The sequence below is a fragment of the Corvus kubaryi genome, unplaced genomic scaffold, assembly GCF_017639235.1.
Source record: "Corvus kubaryi isolate FWS band 111438036 unplaced genomic scaffold, C.kubaryi_AGA036_p1.0 37357, whole genome shotgun sequence".
In the NCBI taxonomy this organism is placed as follows: domain Eukaryota; kingdom Metazoa; phylum Chordata; class Aves; order Passeriformes; family Corvidae; genus Corvus; species Corvus kubaryi.
Genome location: NW_024581117.1, coordinates 14,438,253 through 14,464,051, shown reverse-complemented (window position 1 = coordinate 14,464,051; position 25,799 = coordinate 14,438,253). Strand labels below are relative to the sequence as shown.

Here is a 25,799-nt window from a genome sequence, read left to right as displayed (position 1 = left end):
CATAAGTAGAACTGGTGGCAGCTGCAACAAGCTAAGTGAAATGGCTGGGTCACCAGGGTCACAATCTCACCGAGGCTGGTTTCACAGATTCGACTCTGTATCTACAAAGCTTTAGTGATATGAAAAATAAACAGTGCAAAGAGTTGGTAGATTATCTTAAGTATGCAGAGCAACTCCTACCATAACACTAAAGGCTATTTCATTCTCTTCCACACTCAACCGTATGTTCATACCATACACTTGAAAATCAGCATTAGTGAAGCAGCCCTTGCTTTCATTTCACAGTATGTGTTATTCAGCTTTACATTGCCATTAAGTTCCATGTGTGTGATTAATGGTATGGTATTAACACTGAGGCAAGGCAACAAAAAAAGCATTTTCAAGGAGATTTTATTTCTGTTTACATGCCAAGAACTACAAAATTCTCGTTAATAAAAAAGCTCACATATTAATGCTTCAAGGGTTTACAGGTATATACTTTTTTTGTTTAAGGTTTTCACTATATATCATTGCTATGAAATCAGACAATGCTCTTAAAATAGTATAGTTCATTTTATAACAGTCAATGGACTCACTCATTTTTCTTCAGCATTTGTTCAAATTTTGTTGCCCAAGCTGATTACATCTTTCGGAATAAATACTACAGAAATAGTTCCATGCACTTGTCTTCCCTAAGATGTCAGCTGCCAAATGCAATGTATTTCCAAAATGGAAACCACCGCTGGTTATTTGTACAAACTGAACATCCACATGTTCTTTAAATTCCAATGCTCTCTATGCTAGGAAAAAAAAAAAACCAAAACCTGCAACAACACAAAATCATTTAAAACAAAAAACTCAAAACCCCAAAAAACCAAACCACCGAAGAATAAAACAAAACCACCACAATTGTTAGAGGCTAGTTTGAGCTAAATTCATGGTACTCTTTCAAAGGAGAGAATATATATATACGCCTTCCCACAGAGGATGTGGCTCAGATTTAATCTTCACTTTTAAAACAATCTTTTTTTGAAGTGGACTTAAATAACTACTCAAAACCTAATGATACACTGCTGCCTAATTCATGGATGTGCATTATAGTTTAAAACCACTTCCTCTGTCAGAACCTGAGTCCCATTTATCTTAAATGCTTCTCTGTGTTTCAGTTTGAAAAGAAACTCAGTCATGTGATAACATTCTTCACTTCAGTCTCTCAGAGGATTTAGATATCTCAGGGTTGAATAAACTAAGACAAACGTACACAACAGCTGAAGTCATTGCTGACAGGCCATGTGATATTTAGACTGGTGACCCTTCCATGAACCAGAGTCAACACCTGAATGAAAACAAAATTAAATACAACCTTGCCCCATCAACTTAAGCATAATGCAATGCAATTTTTAAGATGCCATGCAAGACTGTATTTTTTTACCCCCAATATAATTTATCCAGGCTATTCTTTCTTTAATCAATATCTATTAATCCAGTTAAGAACAGCAGTGGAAGTGTTCTCCTGGGCTGCTAGGAGCAGTAAAAAACGTCCTGCAGAAGGGCACATGAGAGCTACCAGGAGTCCTGCTGAGGTCTGGGCAAAGATTCTATAAAACACAAATCATATTCTAGTACAGCTAATGCAGTAGGTACCACAAGTATCCTTGACAAATGAACCTGAGTGACTTAGAAGGGTTTTCATACCAGAAAAAAGGGCATGAAAAATTGAAGGTCAGATTTTGCACTACTCAGAACACCATCATCTACTTTAAGTAATAGAAGCTTCAATTGAGTTTTACTTTTCATGTTAGAAGAGTGATTACAGATTTGTTTTGTTGAGGGTTTTTTTTCCTAGCATCCAAGTGTTAAGCTCAGCTTTGTTGGCTCTAGCTGAAGCACATTCTTTCAAGTCAGGATTTTGAAGCCAGGATTTGAAAAGGCTGGTCTGTTCAGGCTTCTAAGCTACATTTCAGATGCTTATTTCAAGTGCTTTGGTGCAATACAGTGAAAAAACTTCTCAAATATCTCAGTCAACTCCATTAAACCAGGGTAATTACAAGAACAAATAAATCTCCTCAAAGGCACAGATTCTAATTTTTAGCATTGAAGTCCATAAGTCTTTTAAATTACCACAATCAGCACAACACTTTTTTCCCCCCAGAAATAATCTTTGAACAATTTGCTGCATCATGACCTACACAACAAGTCAAGATGTCTGTTCTTTTGTTTGGTTGGTTTTTAGTGGTGGAAGCAGTGGCTGAGTAAAATATTTTACTGTTACAAAGCTCTTATCAATTCCACAACAAACACAGATGACTCCTGAGCCACACAAAACCCTGGAAAGGAAGTTGTGCTTGGGCCATAACGTGACTGGCAGCAGACCTGTGCCATTTGGAAAGCTGCATTTAAGTCTAAACCCTTTACTGTGAAAGAAAAGGACCCAGCTGGGAAAATAACAGCCATAGATCATCCCTAAGACCTATCTGGACAGTCAACCCAACCAGTAATGGAGTGGCAATTCACTGATGATTCACTGTCATTCCCTGCTAATGAAAAAGTCACTGTGATGGGTCTTATTCATCTTGGCCCCATGAATATTTTGGATGTGACTGCCAGTTCTGGGACTGCTCAAAGACCACAGGTTCACACTAAAAGAGCTGGAAAAACACAACTCCAGGCCCTACTAGCAGGGGTCCTGTGTAAGGATGCCCAAGAAAGAGAGCTAAGTCATGGCTAACTGGACACCTGAGGTGACCAAAGTATCCCAGCATTCTAAAATATTACTTCTCTTTTTCTACAAAACATAGTGCAAGAGGCAATGGTAGCCTCAAAGCACTTTATTTTGGTTGGAAACTGCTATCCCCTTCTTAGCTTATGGATCCCTTTTGAAGAAGCAGGGAGGAAAAGCAGATTATAAACTCCTTGCATTATAGACTTTCCTGACAGAGTAATATGAGCATGAGACAGAGAAAGTTCTCCTCTTAGTTTTGATTATTTTTTTCTCCCATAAGCTTAGCTCTTGTACACAGAAATGAGAAGAAGTACAAATATGATGTCCACTTTGGGGCCTTGATAGAGTGATCAGACTGAATTAAGACATTCAAGAGGAGGAAACAACAGCTACCACATTCTACAACTACAACCAAGTACAAAGTACAGACATCACACATCAGACAGCAGCCTTAGGTCACAGCTATGGCTGCCGAGTTAGAGTAACTGACAGCCCTGACCCCACCCTGAGTCAGGCAGCCAAGTAAAGGACAAGATTCAGGACAGGTTAGTTGCTGAAATCAAGTCAGGCTGTCTCTTAAAACAGGGAAGTAATTCAGTGACTGAAGCTCCTTGTGACTGCAACTGGGTAACATTCTTGTAATTATCATCATTGCTCACACTGACAAGTAAATAATTTAATAGCTTAACTCAAACTGCAGTAACTATAGCTGTGTTTTTCTCCATCTTTCTCTTCTGTCTGTTCTGCTTCTTTCTCCACACCACCTTAACCAAATCTTTTCCTTCTCTGGTTACATTTTCTCTCCTCTTTGAGGAACAATAGATTAACAAGAACTACCCTTTTCTTAGGTAGATTTTTGAGTCCCCCGTTGAGCTCATACAATGACATTAAGCTGCTGCTGCTGCTCTTCTAGTGGTCACTGAGAATCAGTTTGTCAGTACTTATACTTGAGATGTTGGCAGAATTAGGAAACTTTCATTCTATCCGCTGCCCAAAAGTGCATTATTTCTTGTACTTTGCTGAAATAGATCCAAGACTTTAAGGTTTATGTTAAAAATACTCTTTAAAAAAAGAGTGTGTTGAAGATGTTTCAGCATAAAACTATGAAAAGTCTGAGATACCTTAACCCTCCAAACAAAATCATAGGATTACCACTAAGTTCACACAAGTGTTGTATCTAGCAGTAAGACAGTCAAAGCTTTCATATGATTTATTGTATAATGAAAATGTCACAGATCTATGTCAGCAGAGGCATGCAATTAAACAATTAAAATAATAAGACTTACATATTCCTTCACGTTTTTTGTCTTCACAGCTTTGTACGAGTAATACGCAGGATACAGCATCCCAAACACCAGCCTATTGGAAACAGAAAAAGCCTTCAGGATCTGTTACATTGTATATGACAAAACGGTGACAACACCTCATTACAACAATGCAGCCAACTTAATATAAAAAAATCCTGTTCTCTAGCATTAAAAAAAAAGAAAACCAACCAGCCAAAAAAACCCCACCAGTGTTATGTGTTCCTTGGAAGGAGTTTCATGATAGGCAAAACTAGAACAACATGAACAGAAAAGGGTGTATGCCCTAAAGACAACAAACTGTTTCGTAAAGCTGCTTCTAATAGACAATGTAAAACCAGTTGTTGTTCTGGTTCATTTACAAGTAAAACCAGTCCTGCAGCCTTGTCCACACCAGAAGTTTGTTTCCTGGCAGTGCTATCACAGTTGAAGAACCTCTGAAACTATCAGTAGTTAATCACAATCATCTACTTTTATCAGATTACCAGAAGATTATTTCCAAAAGAATTTTAAGACAATACTGTGACTTACAAAATTTCATGTCCTTTTGCTAGAATTCTGCAACAGCAGCATTTAGAAATGGAGGCAAAGTGGGAATTAATCCACTTTTGCTCAGACAGCCAATTGCTGCTGAAATTCATCAAAAGCAAGGTGCAATTCACCAAGAGCAGGGTGAGGGCGTGCCAAGCAATCCATGCTGAGAGCACGGTCAGAACAAAGATCTGCTCTTACTCAACTTTGTTCCAACCAGCACTTTCTAGTAAGAGTCTTGGCCAAAGACTAGAACAGTCCTTTATGAGAAATGGAACAGCAGTAGTTACCATCTCCTTGATAAATGCAAGAGCTCCATATTTCTATTTCACCACCTTGTTACACTTTGTAAAGTCAAGCAAATTGCCTGCCCTTAAGTTCCATCTGAGTTAAAGCAACCATTAGCGAAAAGTCCAGCTACACACCTGCAGCATCACTTACAACTTGCTCTAGGTGGTTACATGGGAGAAATTTACACTTGTAGGGATATCCAGAGATCCTTTAAGTTCAGAACTTGTAAGTAATTTAACATCTGATAGTTAGGCAAAGGAAGATGCATCACATATTTTGGTTTTGTTTTTTCTTTTTTTTAAAAAGCCCACCTGGGACAGACTTGGCATATAAGATTTTAATTCAAATGAATTTACCAGAGTAAATAACTGAAATTTCATGTTTTATTGTTGTCTCAAGTAGCTTTAAGTAAGTAGTTCTACCTACACAGCCACTGCAGAAGACTGCATGATACTACCACAGAACTCTCCTAGTATACAAGGCAACAGTGTAAGTTTGGATTCAATCAGTTGAATTACGCCATCTTCCATACCACTCTGGTATGTGGGCAGAAGTCTTCTGCTTGGTAGGAAGCCAATTTAGAGTACTAAAGTCATCCCCAACAGTTAACGTACAGTACATAAGTGGGGGGAAAATTGAATTTCTAACAGCAAAAATTAAATACTTTCTTCAACATCAGACACCATACAGAGAATGTTTCTCCACCTTTAGTGCCCACAGTTAGCCCTGGAAGGAAGCATCTTGCAGGGGGATACTGGCAAAGGTTCTAAAAGTTAAGCTGTAAATGTTTCAAGTCAGAAAGAGGTTGATAAAATTATGGAAGCATAATTGCAGAACCCTTCATGTTTGGAAGGGTCTTGTGAAGTCATCTAGTCCAACCTCCTGCTTAAATCAAAGTCAACATCAGATTTGGACCAGATTTCTTAATGTTTCAGCCAGTCAGGTAGGTCCTGGAGGCTTCCAAAGAGATTCCACAGCCTCTCTGGGCAATCTGTTCCAATGATTAATGAACCTCTTAGTGCAAAGGTTTAGTTATATTCAGTCAGAACCAAAAGTTTATGACTTATCTCTCTTGACTGAGTAGCAGAACAAGAGAAGGGGTCTGGCTCTCATAACCACCAAAAAGTTACATGAGATTGCTACCAATTCTCCTCAAAGTCTTCTCTTTTATGGCTGAAAGAGCCCAGTTCATTCAGGCACTCATCACAAGTCATGTGCTGTAATCACCTTGATGGCCTCGGCTGAACTTTTATATATTTGATTGTGCCCAACTTTGGGCTTCTTAGTACAAGAAAGATGTTAATTTATTTGAAAATCTCACATCTGTATTGCCATCCTCTTTTATACATAATTTCCTCTTAATTTAAAAATTACAAAACTCAAAGAAAATCCTCAAACACTGATGCCTGTATTTTCTTAAACAGCAAAGGCAGCTCTAAGATAAATAATGGGTTTTAATACAGAACAATTAAAAAGTTACTACTTGATTATAAGTTAAGAGTCAAAGCTAGTTAATCATGTATAGCTGTTTCACCAAACAAGGCAAGATTTGAACAAAGCTTCTGGGCTTCATGTGCAATCCTGCATTGGACCCTCACTCATCCAACAGAGTTGTTAACAGCTGATAGTACAGAGGAGCCAAAGGGCACTTCAAGCACGTCTCCACAAAATCAGATCCCTCTGGAGTGGGAAGAGATGGTCACTGCAGAGCGCTCAAACCAGTATTGATATGGAAAAGCATAACAGGTGCACCATAGTGGCACTTTCACAGCTGGATCTAGGTGTTCAGGATTCCACAGTTCATGCTACACTGGAAGTAACAGGAGATGGTCCTGGAGCTCTTTAATATGGATAGGCTAGCTGCTGCTCCACTGGAGCAAAGCTTACCTACACTTCCGATGTTGAAAGGCCTTTTGACAGTCTAGACTACCTGAATTCCAGCTCACCATACTAATCTGTAGAAGCCTATCCAGATACAGCTCTGCTGCAATCCACTGACATTTTATCCTAAGGCCAAGAAAAGCAACAGTAAAAAAGCCTCGTTGAATGGTTTTACTCCCAGCTACGAGAAAAGCCCGGCAACACAAGCTAAAAATCTCACTTCACCCAAATAACATGAGATCCAGAAACAGAAGGAATAGGAGACCAAAGACCTTTCATTTTGTTGAAATTCTATAGACAACAGCTCTTCCTTCGATTTTTGTCCCTGTGGAAAATCCTGTTCAGTAACACACCAGCTCTAATGTCTCTCACCTTCCCTTGTTCTGGCTGAAATTATAACCATTAAGTATCAGAGATAAGAAAAGCCTTGTTAATCCTTTAACCCATAAAACAGACTTTATAAGGGTGGAAATTATGAGTTCAAAGAGAAGATACAGAAGAGGTTCCTGAACACCACAACCACCACCAACTGTCTGACATGCAAAATTATATGCCACCAGTTACTGGTCATCTATGCACCTCTCCCTAATTCTAAAAATACCACTCCAAAGTTATTTAAATAACTATTAGTAGTCTGGTCATGTAAGTGTCTTGCAATTAAGCATATGAAAGGGAAAACAGTTTGAGTCTTTCACTTTACAGATTTTTTCAGCTACACTTTTCCACTCTACTGTCAAGTAGCATCACTTCTATAAAGAAAAAAACCCCAACATTTTAAAATTTAAACAGCAGTTTATCCTCTGAACCATCCTCAAACTGCTATAAACATGAACTGGGACAAAACAGAATTTTGAGAACACTTCTTCAGAAACAACTAATCTTCAACCAGAAAGCTTATTACAGCAACAGTAAGGCAATCATAAAGCTAAAGATGACCTCAAGTTAAATGAGAACACTAGCACAAGACAAACACAAAGGTAGCTAGTTTTTCCCATTTAGAAAAATCTTTGAGTTATTCAATACTAGTCAAATCAGGAGTTAGAAAGATACCTATTTTTGTAACCATTTTTTCTTTTAAAGAATTTTTCTAGAAATCACTTTAAAGCTACAGAGTGGAGAGTGGTTAACACCACAATATATCATTATTATCTTATTCTATAATATTGTTATTATTATATTATATACACTTCAATATATTATTAGTTATTAGTGTTCAATACTGCTGTAAAATGGAAGTGTTAGAAAAACTTTTGCTTGTTCACTAGAAGTGGGTAGATAGGATTAAAACAAAACAGCAGCATATTTAGTCAGTAATAATAGGAACTAGCACTGTGAAGTTTTTATCTCCTTACAGCCAGAGCTGACACTGAAAGTGTGGCATGATGCTGCTGCCAACTCTGGCACCACTATCTTCTCCACACAAGCAAAGTCCTCTAACCTTAGTTAAAGCTACCAGACAATTTTACAGTACAAAAGCCAGCTTGTCAACAGTGAGTAGCTGAAGGCCAGCAAGTACACTTTTACCCTCAATCTATGCATGATAGATCAGTATACTGGCAAAAGAGAGAACACTGCAGCTGACTGAGGCAGAAACACCTAGAACAGGAGCAGCAGGGAGCCTGATAGATGGCTACAAAAGCCCCACATGTTCCAGTCCTTTTCCTCTTTGGATCTGTACCTCAAAAAAGCTCAAAGCTGTCAGCAACACCTACTGCTACACATTATGAGCACATCCATCCTCTGGTATTTCTACAATAACTGTAGAACTACTTTAAGGATGTTCCCAATTATTCTATAGCTTTTCAAATTTAAAAGCTCAAGTGTTTTTTTAAAAGTGTAGTTTGTATTTCACAGTAGATAGCACACTGCACGAGTGTAGCAGACAAAAATAAAGGCAGCTCCCACAGATGGAAACAGATTTCAGCCAAGTGTGAAGTCATTTACTTGATATTACTAGTAGATATATGGATAATCCTGCTTACCAATGTAATTTCACTGCCAGTTGTTAGCCCAGCTATTTCAGGTTCTCAGCTGGACTCAACACTGTAGCATTCCATTTTTGGTACAGCCACCTCCTCTACAAACATTTTGCTCATGTAAAGAGAAACGTTTCTCAAATATATTAGGAGATTAAAATAAAAACACAAAGAAAAAAGTATCAAAGAGCCTTTAAATCTGGATAAAACAATGTATTTCTGTATCCATATAGCTGTATTTTAAAAAACCCCAACCTACTGCATGTATTATCCCATAATCTATGGTTTTACAATTTTAATAGCTTTAAAGTGAATAATTGTTTGAAAGGCTCATTTATGAAGCAAAGCAACTGAGTTTGCATCTGACTGATAACTGAAAGATCAGTCACCTGAACACACATTGCTCTGGCACTGAGCATATTTGACCTGGATAGTAAGCAACTCTAAAGCCACAGTTTCAAAAAAATATTAAAAATGAAAGAAACCAAGACACAAATAAAAGCAACTTTGTCACTCAAAAGTACTACTTGCATCCAGACTCCGCAAACACTAAGGCATTAACATTAACAACAGTGCATTTAAGGGTTCAGTCTGTTCACATTGCCAAAGTATTGCCCAAAGCATGGACTAGTGTTCGGCGCTTATTTCTTTTGTTCCTCTGAAACGCAAAAAAGGAAATGCTCTGTGTCCCTTACCTAACAGTTAAAGCAATCCAGGAAGCTCTTTGAGTATGAGATGCTTTGGAGACAACGCCATTCACTAAATATTCCCTTCCCTTAACAAACTTTGTAACAGAGATGACACCCATTTGTCCACTCATTTAAAGGCTGAGGATCTCCACAGACTGATACAGAGACAGACACTCTGTGCATCTACAGTAGGAATATGTACCTACACCCTTGAGTGGCAGGCTGGAGAATAAAAGAACCCTCCATGCCTCCACAAAAACATGGAACTGAATATAAAGGCCTGATATGGTGCCTTGCTTTGCTGACCATGCCCAGATCCCCTTGTCAATACTAAGTCTTTCCCAATTATGTTAGGAGCAGCTTCCATCCTTGTCATAAACAAACACAAGTTTTTTCTAAGAGCTGGTCAGACAACATGGAAATACCAGAAGTAATGTAGGCAACCCCATACTACCTATGCAGAAATTAGGTCTGGTGGTGGTAATACCATTTTGCTTCTAGATGAACTATAATTACTATTCCACATATGGTTAGCAAGTTTAGCCTAAGCAAGATTTCATTCGAAGGGAAGTTTGCTAATGAAAACTAAATAGCAGAATAAAATCTAAAGAACAATGCTTGAATCTTTGGCTGGCTGCTCCTGGCTGTAAAAAAAGCAAATAGAGCCATATGCCTTAACAATGTATCCACTGGGATTTCAGTCAGCACACACTGCAAAAGCAGAAGCATTTTTGTTTAGACTATCTACTGCCCATATACTTCCAAGCCACTCCCATCAAAGATCAGCAGTTTGGATTTTTTCCTCTTTTTTTTGGCTACCAAGTGTTAAGGCTACAGTTACAGAGTAAGTTCTAGCTGCTGTGCGCCTCTGTGGTACCCTCAAGCTCAAAATAAGGCATAAGGAATATCTGGAAGAATCCTGTTCAGGGGAAAAAAGCCAAAAACCCTGCATGTGGTGGGTTGACCCAGGCCGGACACCAGGTGCCCACCAAAGCCACTCTATCACTCCCCTCCTCAGCTGGGCAGGGGAGAGAAAATACAACAAAAAGCTCAAAGGCTGTGGGGAGAGATAAGGACAGAGATCACTCACCATTTACTGTCAAGGGCAATTACCAACTCGGCTTGGGTAATTTGATTGGTAATCTATTACCAATCAAACCAGAGTAGGGTAATGAGAAGACTAAAACCTTGACACACAAACCCAATACACTGCCAAAAAAGCAAGACCCTCAAGTCATGCTTGACTCCTACCCCTGAGTGTTACAGCTGGGTAGTAATTTCTAGACTAAGCCAGCTACCAGCTGTGTTTTCACATGTCCAGACAAAAAAAAGCTCACCCTAGCATTTTTGTCCTGAATGTTTTTGAAAAGCACTACACTAAACAAAGACCTTCCGTCCAGCACCTGACAGAATTTAGTTCCATTTTGCTATTCAGATACACAATACTAACCACACAACCTACAGTAAAAGGCTACATATTCAAGTAATCACAAAAACTACACTTTGACCAAAATGCTAGTCTGTTACAGGGACAGGGGAGCATGAGGATCAGCTCCTGAAGCCCACACGAAATGGTATCCTACTTTTTCTTCCAACCCCCCTGCCTTGGGCAAGGAACTGGGAAAATAATGTAAATCCTATTAAAAGAATATGTCTGCTAACAGTAGCAAACTTAAAGTTCAGCAACTCCTTTAGCAGATTACAGTTACCAAAATGCAGGAATGCAATCAGAAACAGGTCTGTTAAAATCTTCATAGCATTCTTATGACGAGAATATCCCCAAAAGCCAGAGGAAAAAAAATGTCTTAACAGTTAAAGAATATACCCAGAAGCACTGACACATCTGAATAAAGCACATTCTTGAACAGAGCAAGGCAACTATTAACTTTCCAGCTTAGAAAGCTGGAATTCTCCAAAGCAACTGCCAGATTCTTCCAAAGCACAGCATAACCAATACTAAAATGCAATTACTTAAACAGTCAGAAACCACCTTAGAATTTTAAGAGGAAAAGTGACATCCCCACTGATTCCTCTAAAGCGTGGGACTTTTCCATGCCAGGAACACTTATTTAATGGGTTGCAAGTATAATAATTGCAAGCAGCCTGATAGGAGACAAGTAAGCCTTTCTTCCAATGCAGACCTCCAGGCTCTGTTATCCACTTGTGTTTATGGACTAATTATTGATCTACCCCAAATTAGGGAACCTGTTTCCAGATAACTTTTCAAGTTGTCTTGATATGGAAACATCCCTGCCTGAACCTTGAAAGAAGTCTAAAAAGAGCACAACAAAAAAAATTACAAAAACTTCTCTTCTATAAGGGATATTCTGCACTGGAATCTATGTCCAAGTGCTGATGTACTTACGGGCTCTACCAGCCCTCTCTCAGGGGCCTGTGGCAGTCTGGAACAAGAGACTGCTAAAAAACAACTCCCGAAGCAAAATCCAGGCTACCCTCTAATGAGTCAGCCTGGAAATTCTTCCACATGGTCAAGCTGCATCAGGGCTCTAACACAGTTTTCTCCCAGTCACTCTTATCATGAGTTGACAGGGCATTACTGGTACACAAAACCTGTGAATCAACTCACCTCCTGCTCACATATAGATCCAGTACAGTGCAGAAGTACTTGGGGAAAAGCTATTTGCATATAATTCTAACTCAAAGAATCTATGCCTGTGCCTGGAGACAGTGCCCAAAACTTGTGTCCACAACTGAGCAATTTTTCTTGTGCTGCTGGATAGCCTAGGCATAAGGGCTTTAACAAAAGGGCATAATTCTGGAGAAACCATCACCATTTCATTAAAAAAAACCAAAACAAAACAAAAACAAAACAATCAAAAGCCCCACCAGCCAACAAATCCTGTTCAAAACATAGTCAAAAGGCCCAACAAACGCAGTTGTACAGAAAATTCCAAAAAGCTAGTACTGGAAGGCAAATAGAAATTGTTATAAAACTCTTAGTCACTTCTCTGCATGACTACCTATTCACCTCTTGCTTTTACGATACGTGTTTGACTCCTGCTGTAATAGCGTCCTGCCCATCCCTGTACTCCTTCCTGTTTACAGTCTTACAGAGCTCACCACATGCGCAGGGCAGTCAGGTGAGCTCCCACCTTACAAGCACTCACACCAAGGAACCGAAACCAGGTCATCTGTAACACTTCCTCATGATAAAGAGCAAACATGGAATGCCTTCAACGCAGAACAGCACTTATTAGAAAACTTAAATCTTCCCCCTAGCTCCTACCTCAAACTTAATAGCAAATTTTCATCCCTGCTGGAGAAGTATTCATTTTCAAAGCTGCTCACACTTACTTAAATCTCAAGTAAGTTATTTTCCTTCAAATACCTGAAATCATCTCTGATTTCTCTGGTGCTACGACTGCTTACCACTGGAAGCAAAGTACTTGTGGCCCCACATTAGCCAGTGGGTATCAGGCAGGAGCACAACTGAACATTGAGAACTAGCCAACAACTAGGAACAACTGCAAGTACTTCTCAGACAGCTCTTAAGACAGCCTTGCACATGACTCTGTTCAAAGAAAAAGATGTGTTCTTGTACTGAACTGTGCTTTTCTTCTAATGATCTGCAAGGACTGACAGTTGGATTAAAGATGTCAGAAGAAACAAATTGACTAACTTGCTATTTTTCATTTCTAAAAAAACATCAAACCAAGCCTGGTTTTCAGTAGATATCTTCTATTTTCATTTAGTATATGCATGAATAAGCTTATTTCATAAAGCGGTAAGCAAAACACAATTAAGGCCACAATTTTTTTAAGTTTAAAGATGAAAGCTGATACCTACATGCGTGTTCAAAGAAACTGTCACAAAGAGTTTACATAATAAAGGTAACTGACAGATGACAGCGAAACCCACTTACGAGCTTCCTTGCTTTGGAGAAAGTTCTTTACACTTACTACTCTTGGAGTTACTACAACCTACACATGCAGTTTTCACGAGCAACATGATCCTCTCCATTTAGGATACTTCTGAGACCTCCTAAAAGACATGCCTAATTTAATGCAGATGATGTGCTGAACAAGATTAACAGGAACATTACAGATCTAGAACGAGGTGTTTCATTTTGTTATGAGGTTTAAAGTTACATATGCACTTGTTAGTTTCTTGGCTTCCACAAATTCAAGTAGAAAACTACCAGCTCTCTTATTTATACTACTTACTGAGCTTTGTGCCTAGTGTCTTTGAAATTATGTTGGATGCTTCTACAAATTTTTAAGTCTTTCTTTCTGTGTAAGAACATGACGTCCTTCATATCTAGGATACTTAAGAAGAATCCAAAAGACACCTTAAAACACCTTCCATTGCAATCTAACTGGTATAGTGAAAAATTGTTCATTACAGTAACTTCAGCTAACTTGTGTCAAGTCAGCAGCCTTCTCAAAGAAACCTTCTCAGGTTTCTCAAAGGTTTCTCTGCTCTGTGCCGCAGTAAATTTTGAAACAAGGAAAGTTAAATGGACGTTTGGAGAGCCAAAGCTAGCATAAAGAAAACAAAGCAAAGACTTATCTCCGTACTGACAAGTCCTGCACATTTTTAAACATATTTAACAGTCTTAAAGCTTTAGCTCCTGGAAGTCTCAGAGATCCCAGTCCTGGTGAAATGACCAGGTAATCAGATTTGCATACAAAGATGATATTTCATCCAGTACAAAATTGGAACAGAAGCAGCAATGCAGCATAGCTGAAGAGCAGCAATACTAATTAAGTGACAGAAGGTCTGCAGGTAATAGAAAACTGAAACAAACTCTGCCAAAAATATCTGAACACCACATCCCTAGAATAAAGGCCAAAAAAGCCCAACAGGATACATTCTCATTACAGCAACTGTACTTAATGTTTAAAACTGCCTCACTCATTTAATGTATGCAAATCCCAAGGCAAGATAACTCAGTGTTTTAAGTGGCAGTAATCTCTTTCACTGCTGTAGGGAAAAAAAAAAAAAAAGGTTGTCTGAAAGGATACAAGGCCAGCTTTTTATTTATTATAGTTAATTTGGGCATATTTACCCTGAGTTATATTACCTTCAATCAAACTATAGAAGTCACAATGAGAAGCCCATGTATAAACACAGACTATAGACATCCAAGTCTCAACTGCAGGAGATGGGGAGAACTTCTTTCTAATGAAGTGTTCAAGCATATTTCCTCTATTGTCTCAGCAGCTGCCTAAGGAGAAAGTGTCCTGATGTACCCAGCGCTTGAACTGCAGGTCCAGGAATCCAGTACTTTAATATTATTTTCAGTACTAGAGGAAACCCAGTTTATATTCTCTCAAGACTCTGAAGTCGTGCCTTTTCTCAAGTGTTCTTCAAATCTTGTTCAGCTTTGACAAGTGGCTTCAAAGCTAGCTACTGCACTGGAGTTCCCCTTCCAGGCTTGGCCATCACTTACAGCCTAGGCTCATTCCCTCTAACACCTCCAAATGCCATAGTCAAAAAACGGATTTCCACTTGGATTCTTACCTTTCCAACTTTGGTTTTCACCCTACATCAAGTCCACTAGAGACTTGAGCAAATTTCACAGGTTAAAATCCACAGTCATTGCTTGCTGCTCTAAGAGTACCTTCTGTATTTTTGGAGTATTAATCAACATCAAAATAACTGGCTATAGGAAACTAACATTTAAAATAGGGGCGGTCCCAACTAAAAATTGCTTCTGCTTACTCCAAGGGAAACCATATTTTATTTTTGAGCTGTCTGCTAGTATAAGGCAAACCACACTGCATGTAACCACACATTCATATGGGTTGCATTTAAAAAAAAAAAGTGTCCACATTTCTATATGTCACACTGTGTGGCATATTAATCTGTCTGGGTGGCTCCAGAGAAAAAAGTGAAGTTCATAACCCAAAGGCTCAGAAAGGTCCTACTTAATCATTACACGTTCTTGAACCCAAGAGTGTCATCACAGACCAGCCTCAATGTCTTGCCTCTCCCAAAAAAATGCTACAAAAACACCACAATCTGAGCAAAGTGGTAAGTGGAACCATATAACACCAACTCTTGAAGTAAAAGTAATCATGTCTTATCTCTACTCCAGACAGCTGGTGGTTTTGCTTTTAATCATCCAAAGTCACTGACATTTTAATTTTTTGCCTTAAGGTCCATGATTTTCGTACAATTCTGTTAATCTTATAACCCAGAAATGTACTTCTGAAGCACCTTAAAGCATTCAAAAAAAAAAAAAACCCTCCATTGTACACAGGAAAAGGTTTCTGTGAACTTTGTATTTGGCAGATGCTGTTGAGGTAGCATCTGGACTTGTCATTCCCAAGTATATGTGTTTCCTCAATTATGCCTCATACTTAGGGAACTCTGTGAAGATTCTGCTAGACACCGAGTCAAGACTGACAAGCAGAATCTCTACCAGCCTTAGTCATGCAGTTTTATTAGTAAATAAACCTTATTGTCAAAAATACAATGCTAAAAGATACCCTGATTTCCTCCCTTTTGAACCCAAATCATTTATGGGTCTTTATTTAGAGACCCATGCATTAATTAATTAGTTAGAGGGGTAGGTTTCCCTCCCAAAAACAAATAAAGCACACTATGCTGATTAACCAAAAAGAATTTTTTAAGAACTCTGTTAACACAAATATGTTTGACTGGTTTTATGTAAATGGGCTCAGAAACCATGAGATACAAACAACATGTGTGCCTTTTCAGAAATTTTATTTTCCAAATGCAAATGAAAGATAGTTTGCCCAATTCACATTATCCTCTTTATACAAATGTAAATTCCATTTTGTCTCAACCATTCAAGGGTAACTTTCAGGCAAGAAAAACTACCCCTCAAAGTTCTGTAAGTACAATAGTAAAACCAACACTGCTTACATTGCAACTACAGCAAAGTAATGACTGCCAAAGCAGTCATGTAAAACACATTTATGTTTCTGTGATTATATTGTCTTCCAAGTGAACCATAAGCTGTTCACTGCTGAAAATTTTGAATAGGTCAGCTTCTAAAGCAGCCTAATACTAAATACACTGCAACTGAGTAATCCTAGACATGCCTTTAGACATAAAGGAAATTATGTGTTCTAGAACAAAATCCTAATGGGGGAGAGGAAAAAAAAAATATTAGCAGACGAAAGTGAGTAATAACAGCACAAAGCCAAATAATTAATTTTTGGGTTTTTTATATTAGTTTAAGGTAACATTACTGTATTGTAAAAACTAATCAGGATATCTTTAAGCTAGTGACCATCTTCCTTACTCTCCCCTTTCTATAGTTTTGATCAATGAGTTACAAAAGAAGCAGGGTGGGGGGAGGAAATAACAAAACCAGACAGTGGTGGGAAGGCACAAGCACAAACTGTTTTCTGATTTTCCCCTTTGAGCACTGCAAGTTCCAACAGCTTTAACACAAAGAAGTACAGCATTATGTCAGACTTCTCGCATCAGGAAAAATTCTGCTTGGGAAATCCTTGCACTTAAAGCCAGGTTGCAGGCTTTTGAAATAAATTGCACCTAGCTTTCAACATCAAATGCAAGTTCCAACTGTCTTTGGGATGCATGAGCAATGCTCCAAAGATGATAAACACAGGGCAAACATTCATCTAGTTAAACCCACCTCCATGTTGATTCTTGCAGACTGCTATGAAACAACAGAAACAGAAGTAACACCTATTATTTTGCCAGTGATAAACTGAGCAGCAAAGTAACAGCAATGGCTGACAAAAAGCTCAATGCAGAGATAACCTCTGTGGGGTGTTTTATTTCCCTCACGTCCAAAAGTATCTTGTCAGACTATTCTGTACCACTGAGGCCAGTCAAGCTTGAAGCCATACTGGTCAGCAAAAAACCTGCAATCAACCTTTCCTACCTAGACTCTCCACACCTCATCTCATTTGTCTTGTAGTAAATTGTTACAATCTAGTCTGGCAGGTCTTAAAAAAGTGAGATTGACAACAGAGGGATCCTACTGTTGGCAGCTATAATATTTTCTTCTGTAAAATCCTAGTACTTTCACAGGCTTTGAAATTTTGGAATTTCAAAACCAGAATAAAAAAGACCAAAAAGCTTAGAGAAACCTCCTTTACACATGGAACAATGGAACAGAGGACTTTGCCAGACATGCTTTTACACACATTTTTAAGATAAATTCTTATCAAACATTAAAATTATTGAGCCAAAGCAGCTTCTTTTTTTTTTAATCAAAATTTGGCTCAGGATCTTCCTCAGCCTTACACAAGCATATCAGGAGCTGTCTCTACATACAAACTCAGGAAAGACAAGCTGTTCCGTCCAGGCTGCAGAAACGCTCAATAGCCTACAATGTGTTCGCTCAAAGCAGACATCGGTTTGTGGAACACACAAGAGTGGAGGTTGTTTGTTTTAATTAGAAACATCCTTTTGTGCCAGATCATGCAGTTCTTGGTATTTCTTTATCTATAATGCATGGGACGCAGATGTGAGTTTCAGCACGTTTTGTAACCCAGTACACGCCAAGACCATTAAGTAAGAACGTCAGACTCCACAGGACGCCTCTAGCCGTGCTCCATCTGTTTTGAACAAGGTTCAGTCCACCCGCCTGCCATAGGCTGGGCACACTGACCACGCATGCTCTGCACCTACACCATCCTGTAAACATGGGAGAGAAAAGAGCAGCTAAGCTACAGAGCAAATGTTGACTTAAGGCAAGGTGTGCCAGGCAGGCAGTAGGGACACTTCTTTCTTACAAGCTGTCATAGATAGTCATTTTGCATTGTACTAACTCAAGAGGTGTTACAAGCCACATATAAGTGAGCAGAAACTTCTCATTGTACATATTAGGATTGCCTCACTGAGAAGCTGAGCTATTGGAGAGAAGTGTTCTGATGATTTCATTGCTCAATTATGTAAATGATTTTAAACTCTCGTACAGACAGAACAATACACTTAATCCCTACACTTGCATATGCTTACAGATTTCAACCCATAAAATTGAATACACTTTTAAAAATCTGACACCTTGTTTAATTAGAACAGCTGCACTGTTATTACTGGAACTAGATTCACAAGAAGAAAGAATAAGCAGCAATGTGAAAGCGAAGAATGTAGTTTCAGAGTACACTATAACCAGGGTGGTCATACGCTAAAGCCTCAAATAATGCTGGTTTTGTCCTGCAACCTTTCATTCTCAACATAGCACTTACCTAGCAACTACACAACAGCAGTGTGAGCTGGTGCAGCTCATTGCAACTAACAAAAGATTAACATCTATCAATGCTGACTTTCATTCTAGTTGACAAAACAACCAGACTTACACAGTGGTTACAGAGTAACGTTTGGATCCTGTGGAAAGTGAATGATGAGAGGGTGATGGGCAGGATGGCCCCCCCGCTCCCAGCAGAAGGACAGTGAGATCTATTTAAGCATAGCATGAAATGCCAAGGATAACTGATACATGGTCACTAATTCATTCCAGTCCTGTGATGAGACAGACATTGCAGCACATCTCACTCACACAATGACAGCAACTCTCTTTTCCCCACAGGTGCGGCAGCAATTTATAGGCCTTTAAACTGAAAGAATACCGGCAGAAATTCAGCTGCAACCATTCTGCCAGAGAGCAGGCTACAAACAGTCAAAGAAACTCTCCCACAAATGGCCCTTCCAACTTGAAGATTAGGCTATTAAGCTTTAGCTATTCCTTCCACACAACACACGGTATTATTGTTACTTAATTCCATCTGAGGAGCTGTGAGTGCTTTAAGACATGTTTGACAGCACGTTGATTAGCAAACAAGAGGGTAAATATTTTTGTACTTTATGCTTTTAATTTAAAAAATTGTATTCCAAAAAACAAGACACAATCTAGGTTACAGTCAAAGCATACACAGTTACATAAAACATCACCTACATGCTAAACCAGGGTATTCCTGACAACAATCCAATAAACACAGAAGCTCTGGCTTCAGCCACCCATTCTCAGATATGTAGTAATTCTAGGGGCAGCTGGACATCTGGAAATGTCAAACAACAACAGAAGCATTAAAAGTAGAGTAAGATAATGCCTTGGAAACTACTGTTAAAGAAACAGCTCCAATTTGTAAAGCAGCAAAGGCTGAGAGAGATTAATACTACTACCTACCTTCAGGTCACCTCCTGTGTCCCCAGACAGTCTTTGTCCAGCTTAACATATTTAGTTATAATCTAATATCAGAATCAAGGAGTATTTGCAAGGCTCTAAAATGGGGGTGGGGAAGACAGACATTATAAATACAAGCAAACAGAAAGCTACTAGTACCCAAGACAAAATACATCCTCCCATGGAGCACTGCAACTCTCCCTTCCAACATTCATGGACGCTGACCAACTTAACTGGAAACAAACCATGTACTCAAACATGAAGGGAGAGAGTGTGTTGCAAAGCAACACAGATGGGGGAACTTTCATTTTTAAGTGAGGAGGGAAAAAAGTTAACAGATTACAGCAGACAGTCTGCTTTAACAGATTGCAAGAACAAAATGGCCATCTACTTTGTATTTAGGATGCTTCACATCTTTGCTTGGCACAAGAGGATGGTCTGATCTCATCCATACCAGGCTGTGACTGACAAGTACTCAGCATGTTTACTATTAAATACTGTCTCAGCAACTGATGTGTACACAATTGCTCAGACCTTACAAATGAGAAGAATGAGCAATCCAAGCAGACTAAGTCAACTTCAAGTAGAGCTTGTGCCTAACAAGATGGGCAGTCACAAATTTAAAATTTTATTTCCACCATTAAAGACTAATGACAATATGTACCACTCTGAGAAGTTTCTGAGACTCTGAATGAAAGTTTTATCTTCTTGTTGGTTTTGTAACTGAAAAGAAAAAAAAAAAAAAAAGGAAAAACCCTGAAGTAAACATTCCAAAAACTGTTGCAACAGCCAGTGTATTTTAGAAATAATAACGAGCTATACTTACTACAACAGCACCCAATTGACACCGAACTTGAAAATGAAAAGATGTTTTTAATTATGCACTTCAAGTCTTCTGCTTCTTGACGTAAGGACAACATGCATTTAGTACAAGGTATTTCACAAGTTTAGACGCTTAAGAATAATAGCATTGATAGAGCAAAGAGAAAAGATTTCATTAAAACAAAGTTTTGCTGAAGATTATTATGTGGAACAGTGAATTTGAACCACTCCCCATTTCCTATGCATGACTCCTCAAGACAATTCACATGCAATTAAGAATTCAAATTCTCTATTAGCTCCATTCCCTAGTTCTTTAAAGCTTTAACCAACCTATTTTAGCAGAGTTAATGAATCCCAAATCGCAGTCTCAAACTGAATCAGAAGGCAGTTTGCTTGGGACCCACGTGTCAGGACAAGTCCACCACGTCAGAAGTCAGCAGAGGGCACTGTGACACACCTACAAATTAGTATTTTTCTGCTCTTTTGGCCCTGAAACATAGGTCAGTCAGGAGTGGACAACCCTGCCATAGACAGAAAAACTGCTGCTCCTTCCCATCACCAGTCAAGATGACAGGTGTTCTTGATGGCTGCCCACACACAACAGGGCTGCAGGGGCCTGCTGTGGACATATGCACCAGGAGGTCACCATACCAGAACCAAAATGCTACATAAGAAAGAGCCCCAGGTCTTCACAGCTACACGGTGTTTAAAAATATGTTTCTCAAGGCATCTAAGGGAAAGAGAGTATACACCTTCCAAACTCCAAACACACAATCCAGAGACCCAAAGTCACTGAAATAGGTACATCTGAGAAGAGACCAGGAAGGAAAACAGATCAAAAAAGGAAGACAATGGTCTCTGAGAAAACAGGACGAGAAGGACATTCTCAAGGCCATTGAAGTTAAGACCTCTCATGTCACACCATATCTACTTCCATGCTACTTCTCACCTTCCGTTTCCACATGAATTTTGCTTTATTAGTGAAATTAAACAATAGTCTCAAAGCTGTCCAAGTTCTCATTGAACACTTTCACCTTCCCGGGAAATTGAACACTAGCAAACTTTTAAGTCCCACAGCTAGGAAACAAGGACACAAGAAGGTGGAAAGGATTTATAAATAATATTTAGGACTCCCTTTTTAGCAAAAATAATTAGGGCACACAGATGAGTGACCAATGGCAATCAGGAAACCAAACTACACAGAACTACATAGTACATTATCCTTTATTGCCTTTTGCAATAAATCTGTAGAGAACAGTAGCTGTTCTCTTCATTCCCTGTCCTCTTGGGTTAGGCTCATAGAAGACCTTATTCTTATGCAAATACAACCCATAGCAATTCAGGCAGAAAAAACCCAACTAACTTCACAAGAATTTGGTCATCAGAAATTAAGGTGCTGCTATTTCCCTTGAAACCAATACAGTCTAAGTAGTTAAAATAAGAATTCTTTGGTTGCTGCTCTTACATAACAAAGCAGAAACAGGTTGAACAACTCCATCTGATGTACAGAAAGCAAACGTATGCCTCTTGCCTCTAGCGCCGTGTGTTGCCCATGGGAAGACCACACTGACAAAATGCACCAACAGCAATTCCTCCCACAGCCTCTCTTCAAACCTCTGTCCTCTTTTGCCAACTCTGGAACATGATGTTCTACTTTGCAAGTTGCAATTATGTGACAAGTCTCAGGGAGGGCAGGGAGGGGGAGAAGGACTGCTACTTATCTAGGTGACTGACTGGACAGCAGCAGGAAAACGTACGTGGCAGTATGAGAAAACTTCCTGACAAAGTTTTCAGATGAAATTACACCAGACAGCTTAAGGGGGATATCTGTCACCAGCAAAACAGGAACATCCTACTATGCCCTGCTTTGGATCACACACTCCTGCTACATACTTTATGCTAATTCGGGTGTTTGTTGGACTGCTTTGTGAGCAGATTCACTTCATTTGCCTGGCAAAAACTCACACACAGCAAATCTCAGCTCAAGCGACCCAATAAGCACTAAGGGCCCCAGAGTCACAGTGCTACTCAGCAAGGAGCATGAGGAAGACTCTGCTGCCCAAATATTACTCAACCTGTATGAGGGAATATTATTCAAATGAGCAAAATAACCCATCAGTTTCAGGAAGGAACAGTACAATGCCCACGAAAAAGATCAGAGGCTGCACTGCAGCTTACTCTTTCTCAAACAGAACTTACACAGCATGTAACATAATGCTTCTCACCTGAGAAAGTTCGCCTATTTGGCTTTCAAAAACTCAAGTTTATGAAGCCCAGTACACAACAAAACTGCCAGTCTACCTCTTCAGCTGACAAACTATACTCAGCACAGACCCCCATCTCACACTAGCAAGCGTTCTTCTAGTCCCCTCAAGTCTGCCACAAGTTAAAAACGAAAAGTTACCAGATTTTGTAGGTTACTTTGGATCAATTTACAAGCAACGGTTGCAATTTGTGCGTGACAGGCACAAGCAGCCCGAGCTCGCTGGCTCCGCAGCCCCGGGAAACATGCACTTAGAGCAGGAGGCACACGAGCCCGGTGCAGGTTTTGGGGGAGTTTTTGGGGGCACAAGGACTCTCTGAGGCACGCAGACCCCCAAGGAGAGCGCAAGACACCCAGCTCGGGAGGCTGGAGGTAGGAGAAAAGGGGCGCCGCCTCCCTCCCGCCGCTCATCGGGACCACCCCCGCCCCGGGAAATAAGCCGCCTCCCGCAGCCCCAGCCCGGCACTCACACGACCGCTCGGGAGATCATCCAGGACACCATCGCGGCGGCGGCAGCGGCGCCTTCCCTCAGCCGGCCGGGCCGCAATGGCCGCGGCCCTGCCCCGCCCCGCCCGCCCCATTGGCTCGGGGGCTGCGCGCCTGCGCCGTGGGGCCGCGCGGGCGGGGCCGCGCACGGCGGGGCGGGAGCGGGCTGGGGGCTCTGTGGGGACCCCGGCGGGGCGCGAGGGGAGCGAGGCGGGGCGCGGGCACCCCGGCGTGTGTGAGGGGAGCGGCGTGGGCAGGCCTGGGGGAGCTGTCTCCTCCTGCTTCTTCACCCAGGACCTGTCTGCGCAACAGTGGCGTCGGTCCTAGACCCCCACACGGAGACAGCCTTTGCACAGCGCCCGGCAGAGAGAGGAACAGATAGAAGTCGTTAAGATTTGCAGTAAGGCACCTTTCTCCCCTTCTCACCTCCTCCATTTGAAACACAGTGACCAATTCTTGCAAGAAGAATGGTGGGTTGCTCACCCCCTTACCTTGGTCTTTGCCCTGGGTTCCCCCTGTGCTCGCAATGCTGTAGAATGTTTGGTAAGCCGAAACATCCGTGTCACACGCTGAAGTCACCTCAGGTTGGCCTGCTGCCCCGGAGAGTGCTGAACCACTCGCGTGCTGGAGGGGTTAGATAAGAGTGCTGTGGGGACACCGGCTGGAGCCCTGCCTTCTGAGCAGAGTGTAGGGCCAGCCCGCTCCCTGCGCTCCTGCACCCCTCTGAAGCACTACGAGAAGGTGCTTCTCCTCCATCCTTGCTGACAAGCACTCAGACCTAAAGACTGTTTAAGGTCACGTCCTTAGGTGGGCCACACAGACTGCTACATGCAGTTAATCCAAAACTGCGGATGACCAGGAAGATAAACGTGCGATGATTAGTGCTTGTCTGCCTTGTTACTTTTGTTTCATCCCCTACACATCTTGTTACCAGCTGCTGCTCAAAGCAGGACAGCAAACAGGACAGTCCACGGCATAACCCAGTCCAGGTACTCTTGCCAAGGTCATGGTCTGGCAGGTTGTGACATCCAGGAGAAGCTGATTGCTCCCTGATACCTTAGTTAATCTATTGCAATCCATCTCTGCCTACCAGTTTTACACTTCCTGCAAAACCGCTTGCACATATAAAAGGACAATATTTTGCTGAAACTGACTGCTTTGTCTTTTCTCAGAAGACTAGGTTGTATGAAGCTCTGCCCAAGCCATCGCTGAAAACATTCCATTTTACTCTTCTGATTTCAAGAAGTGTAACAGCAATATCCAAAGTGATAGATGTCAATGCTACTGAACATGCCACTCAGCAGCTAAGATAGGGAAAGAGCAGATTACAGTTTCAGCACCATTCCTGCTGCCTCTCACAGCAAAAGACATGCCAAAGTCAGCATCACAATCTCTGGAAGAAATTAGTTCTTTAACATACCTTTAAGTGGGGATAATACGCAGCTTCCCTGCCTGCCATACAGCAAGAAGAGCTTAATCTTTGTAAGCTACTGTCTTATTCTGATGAGAGGTGTCAGGTGAATACAGGATGGTTTCTGTTCCACAGGCAAGCACCAGAATTCCTCACCTCCTCCCACCAGTAAAACCCAGCCATGGGCATCTTCACTCCCCTGCAGCCTTCAAACACAGCACACACAGTCAAAAGAAGGGACAGAAAGAGGGTAAATAATCAACTGTGGAACATTTCAATGATGACAGTGTTTGACAACTGTTGTTATAGTTGTATACTGTGAAATTTGAAGTCTGAAATGAGAAAGTATACAACGTAAAAAGAAATTCTTTTTAACCACGTAGAAATTCTGGTCTTGCAAATAATGATACTGCCCATCTTGGGTGTCTCCTCACACTGAACTTTGTGGGGGGTTACTGATGCAGGAAGAGGTAGAGAGGAATTCGTTTGTGAGCAATTTAAAGTACACCACTCACCAATCTTATTTCTGAAACAGGCCTAACCTGAAAGCATTCTTCCCTGCGTTCAATGAAAGGAGAAATCTGAACCATTGCTTCTATGCTCTTTGAATAACAAACCTCTGCAGTGGTAGACTGTGCAGAGCAAATTCACACGGCAAAGCATTTGTAATATAAATTACCTGGCAGAGATTACATTTTAAACTCCAGTTCTGTAAACTCCTGCTGCCTGCCTGACGCTCCGCTGAAGTTTGTGGCATTCCAGTCCATCTAGAGCAAACTGCAAGATGAGAGCTCTAGTTCATAGCATATGAAATTAAGTATACAATACATTTCTTTACTGCAAGCAATTGTGTTTGGTACTAGCTCAGAGAACCATTCCAGGCAAAGACTGATACTCTTTTTTACTGTCTGAGATTGTATATACAATAATTCCATAGCTGCATATTTTATTTCATATGGAATATGTTTATACAAAATAAAAAGTGGTTTTCCTCTAAGAGACATTTATTTTTCTTGCGTTTGTTACCATGGTAATACTGTCTCTGGTGGAAAGCTAAATTTACATTTAAAGAGGCTTTTTTTTTAAGGGTAAAGGCAGATGGCTCCTAACAGTAATTTATCTTGCTCAGAAGATTACACTTTATTTCACAGAATGTTTTGAGACTTAATTCAGTGCAACAAGCTGGGTGGTGGTTGCTGGGCCCGCAGCAGACAGGCACAGGGATGCCCCGTGAACTTCCCTGTACTCCAGTTCACATATAATGATAATCCATGCTCCTGAATGGCAGGAACACAGGGAGCAGCATGGCAATTAAATCCATGCCATGTACTTACTCAAACTTGGCCTGCCT

The 25,799-nt window shown here is 40.5% G+C and overlaps 1 protein-coding gene across 1 annotated transcript in view; it reads right to left on the bottom strand.

The window, feature by feature from the left end:
* The window catches only part of REEP3 (receptor accessory protein 3), a 40,041-nt gene extending 16,923 nt beyond the window's left edge, over nt 1-23,118 (bottom strand). The window contains exons 1-2 of the mRNA XM_042033389.1: nt 23,022-23,118; nt 3,988-4,060 (exon numbers count right to left, since the gene is read on the bottom strand). Of these exons, the coding sequence (XP_041889323.1) occupies nt 3,988-4,060; nt 23,022-23,053 (105 nt within the window). The 5' untranslated portion in view covers nt 23,054-23,118. The remainder of the gene's footprint in view (nt 1-3,987; nt 4,061-23,021) is intronic.
* Between the last annotated feature and the right edge of the window lie 2,681 nt (nt 23,119-25,799).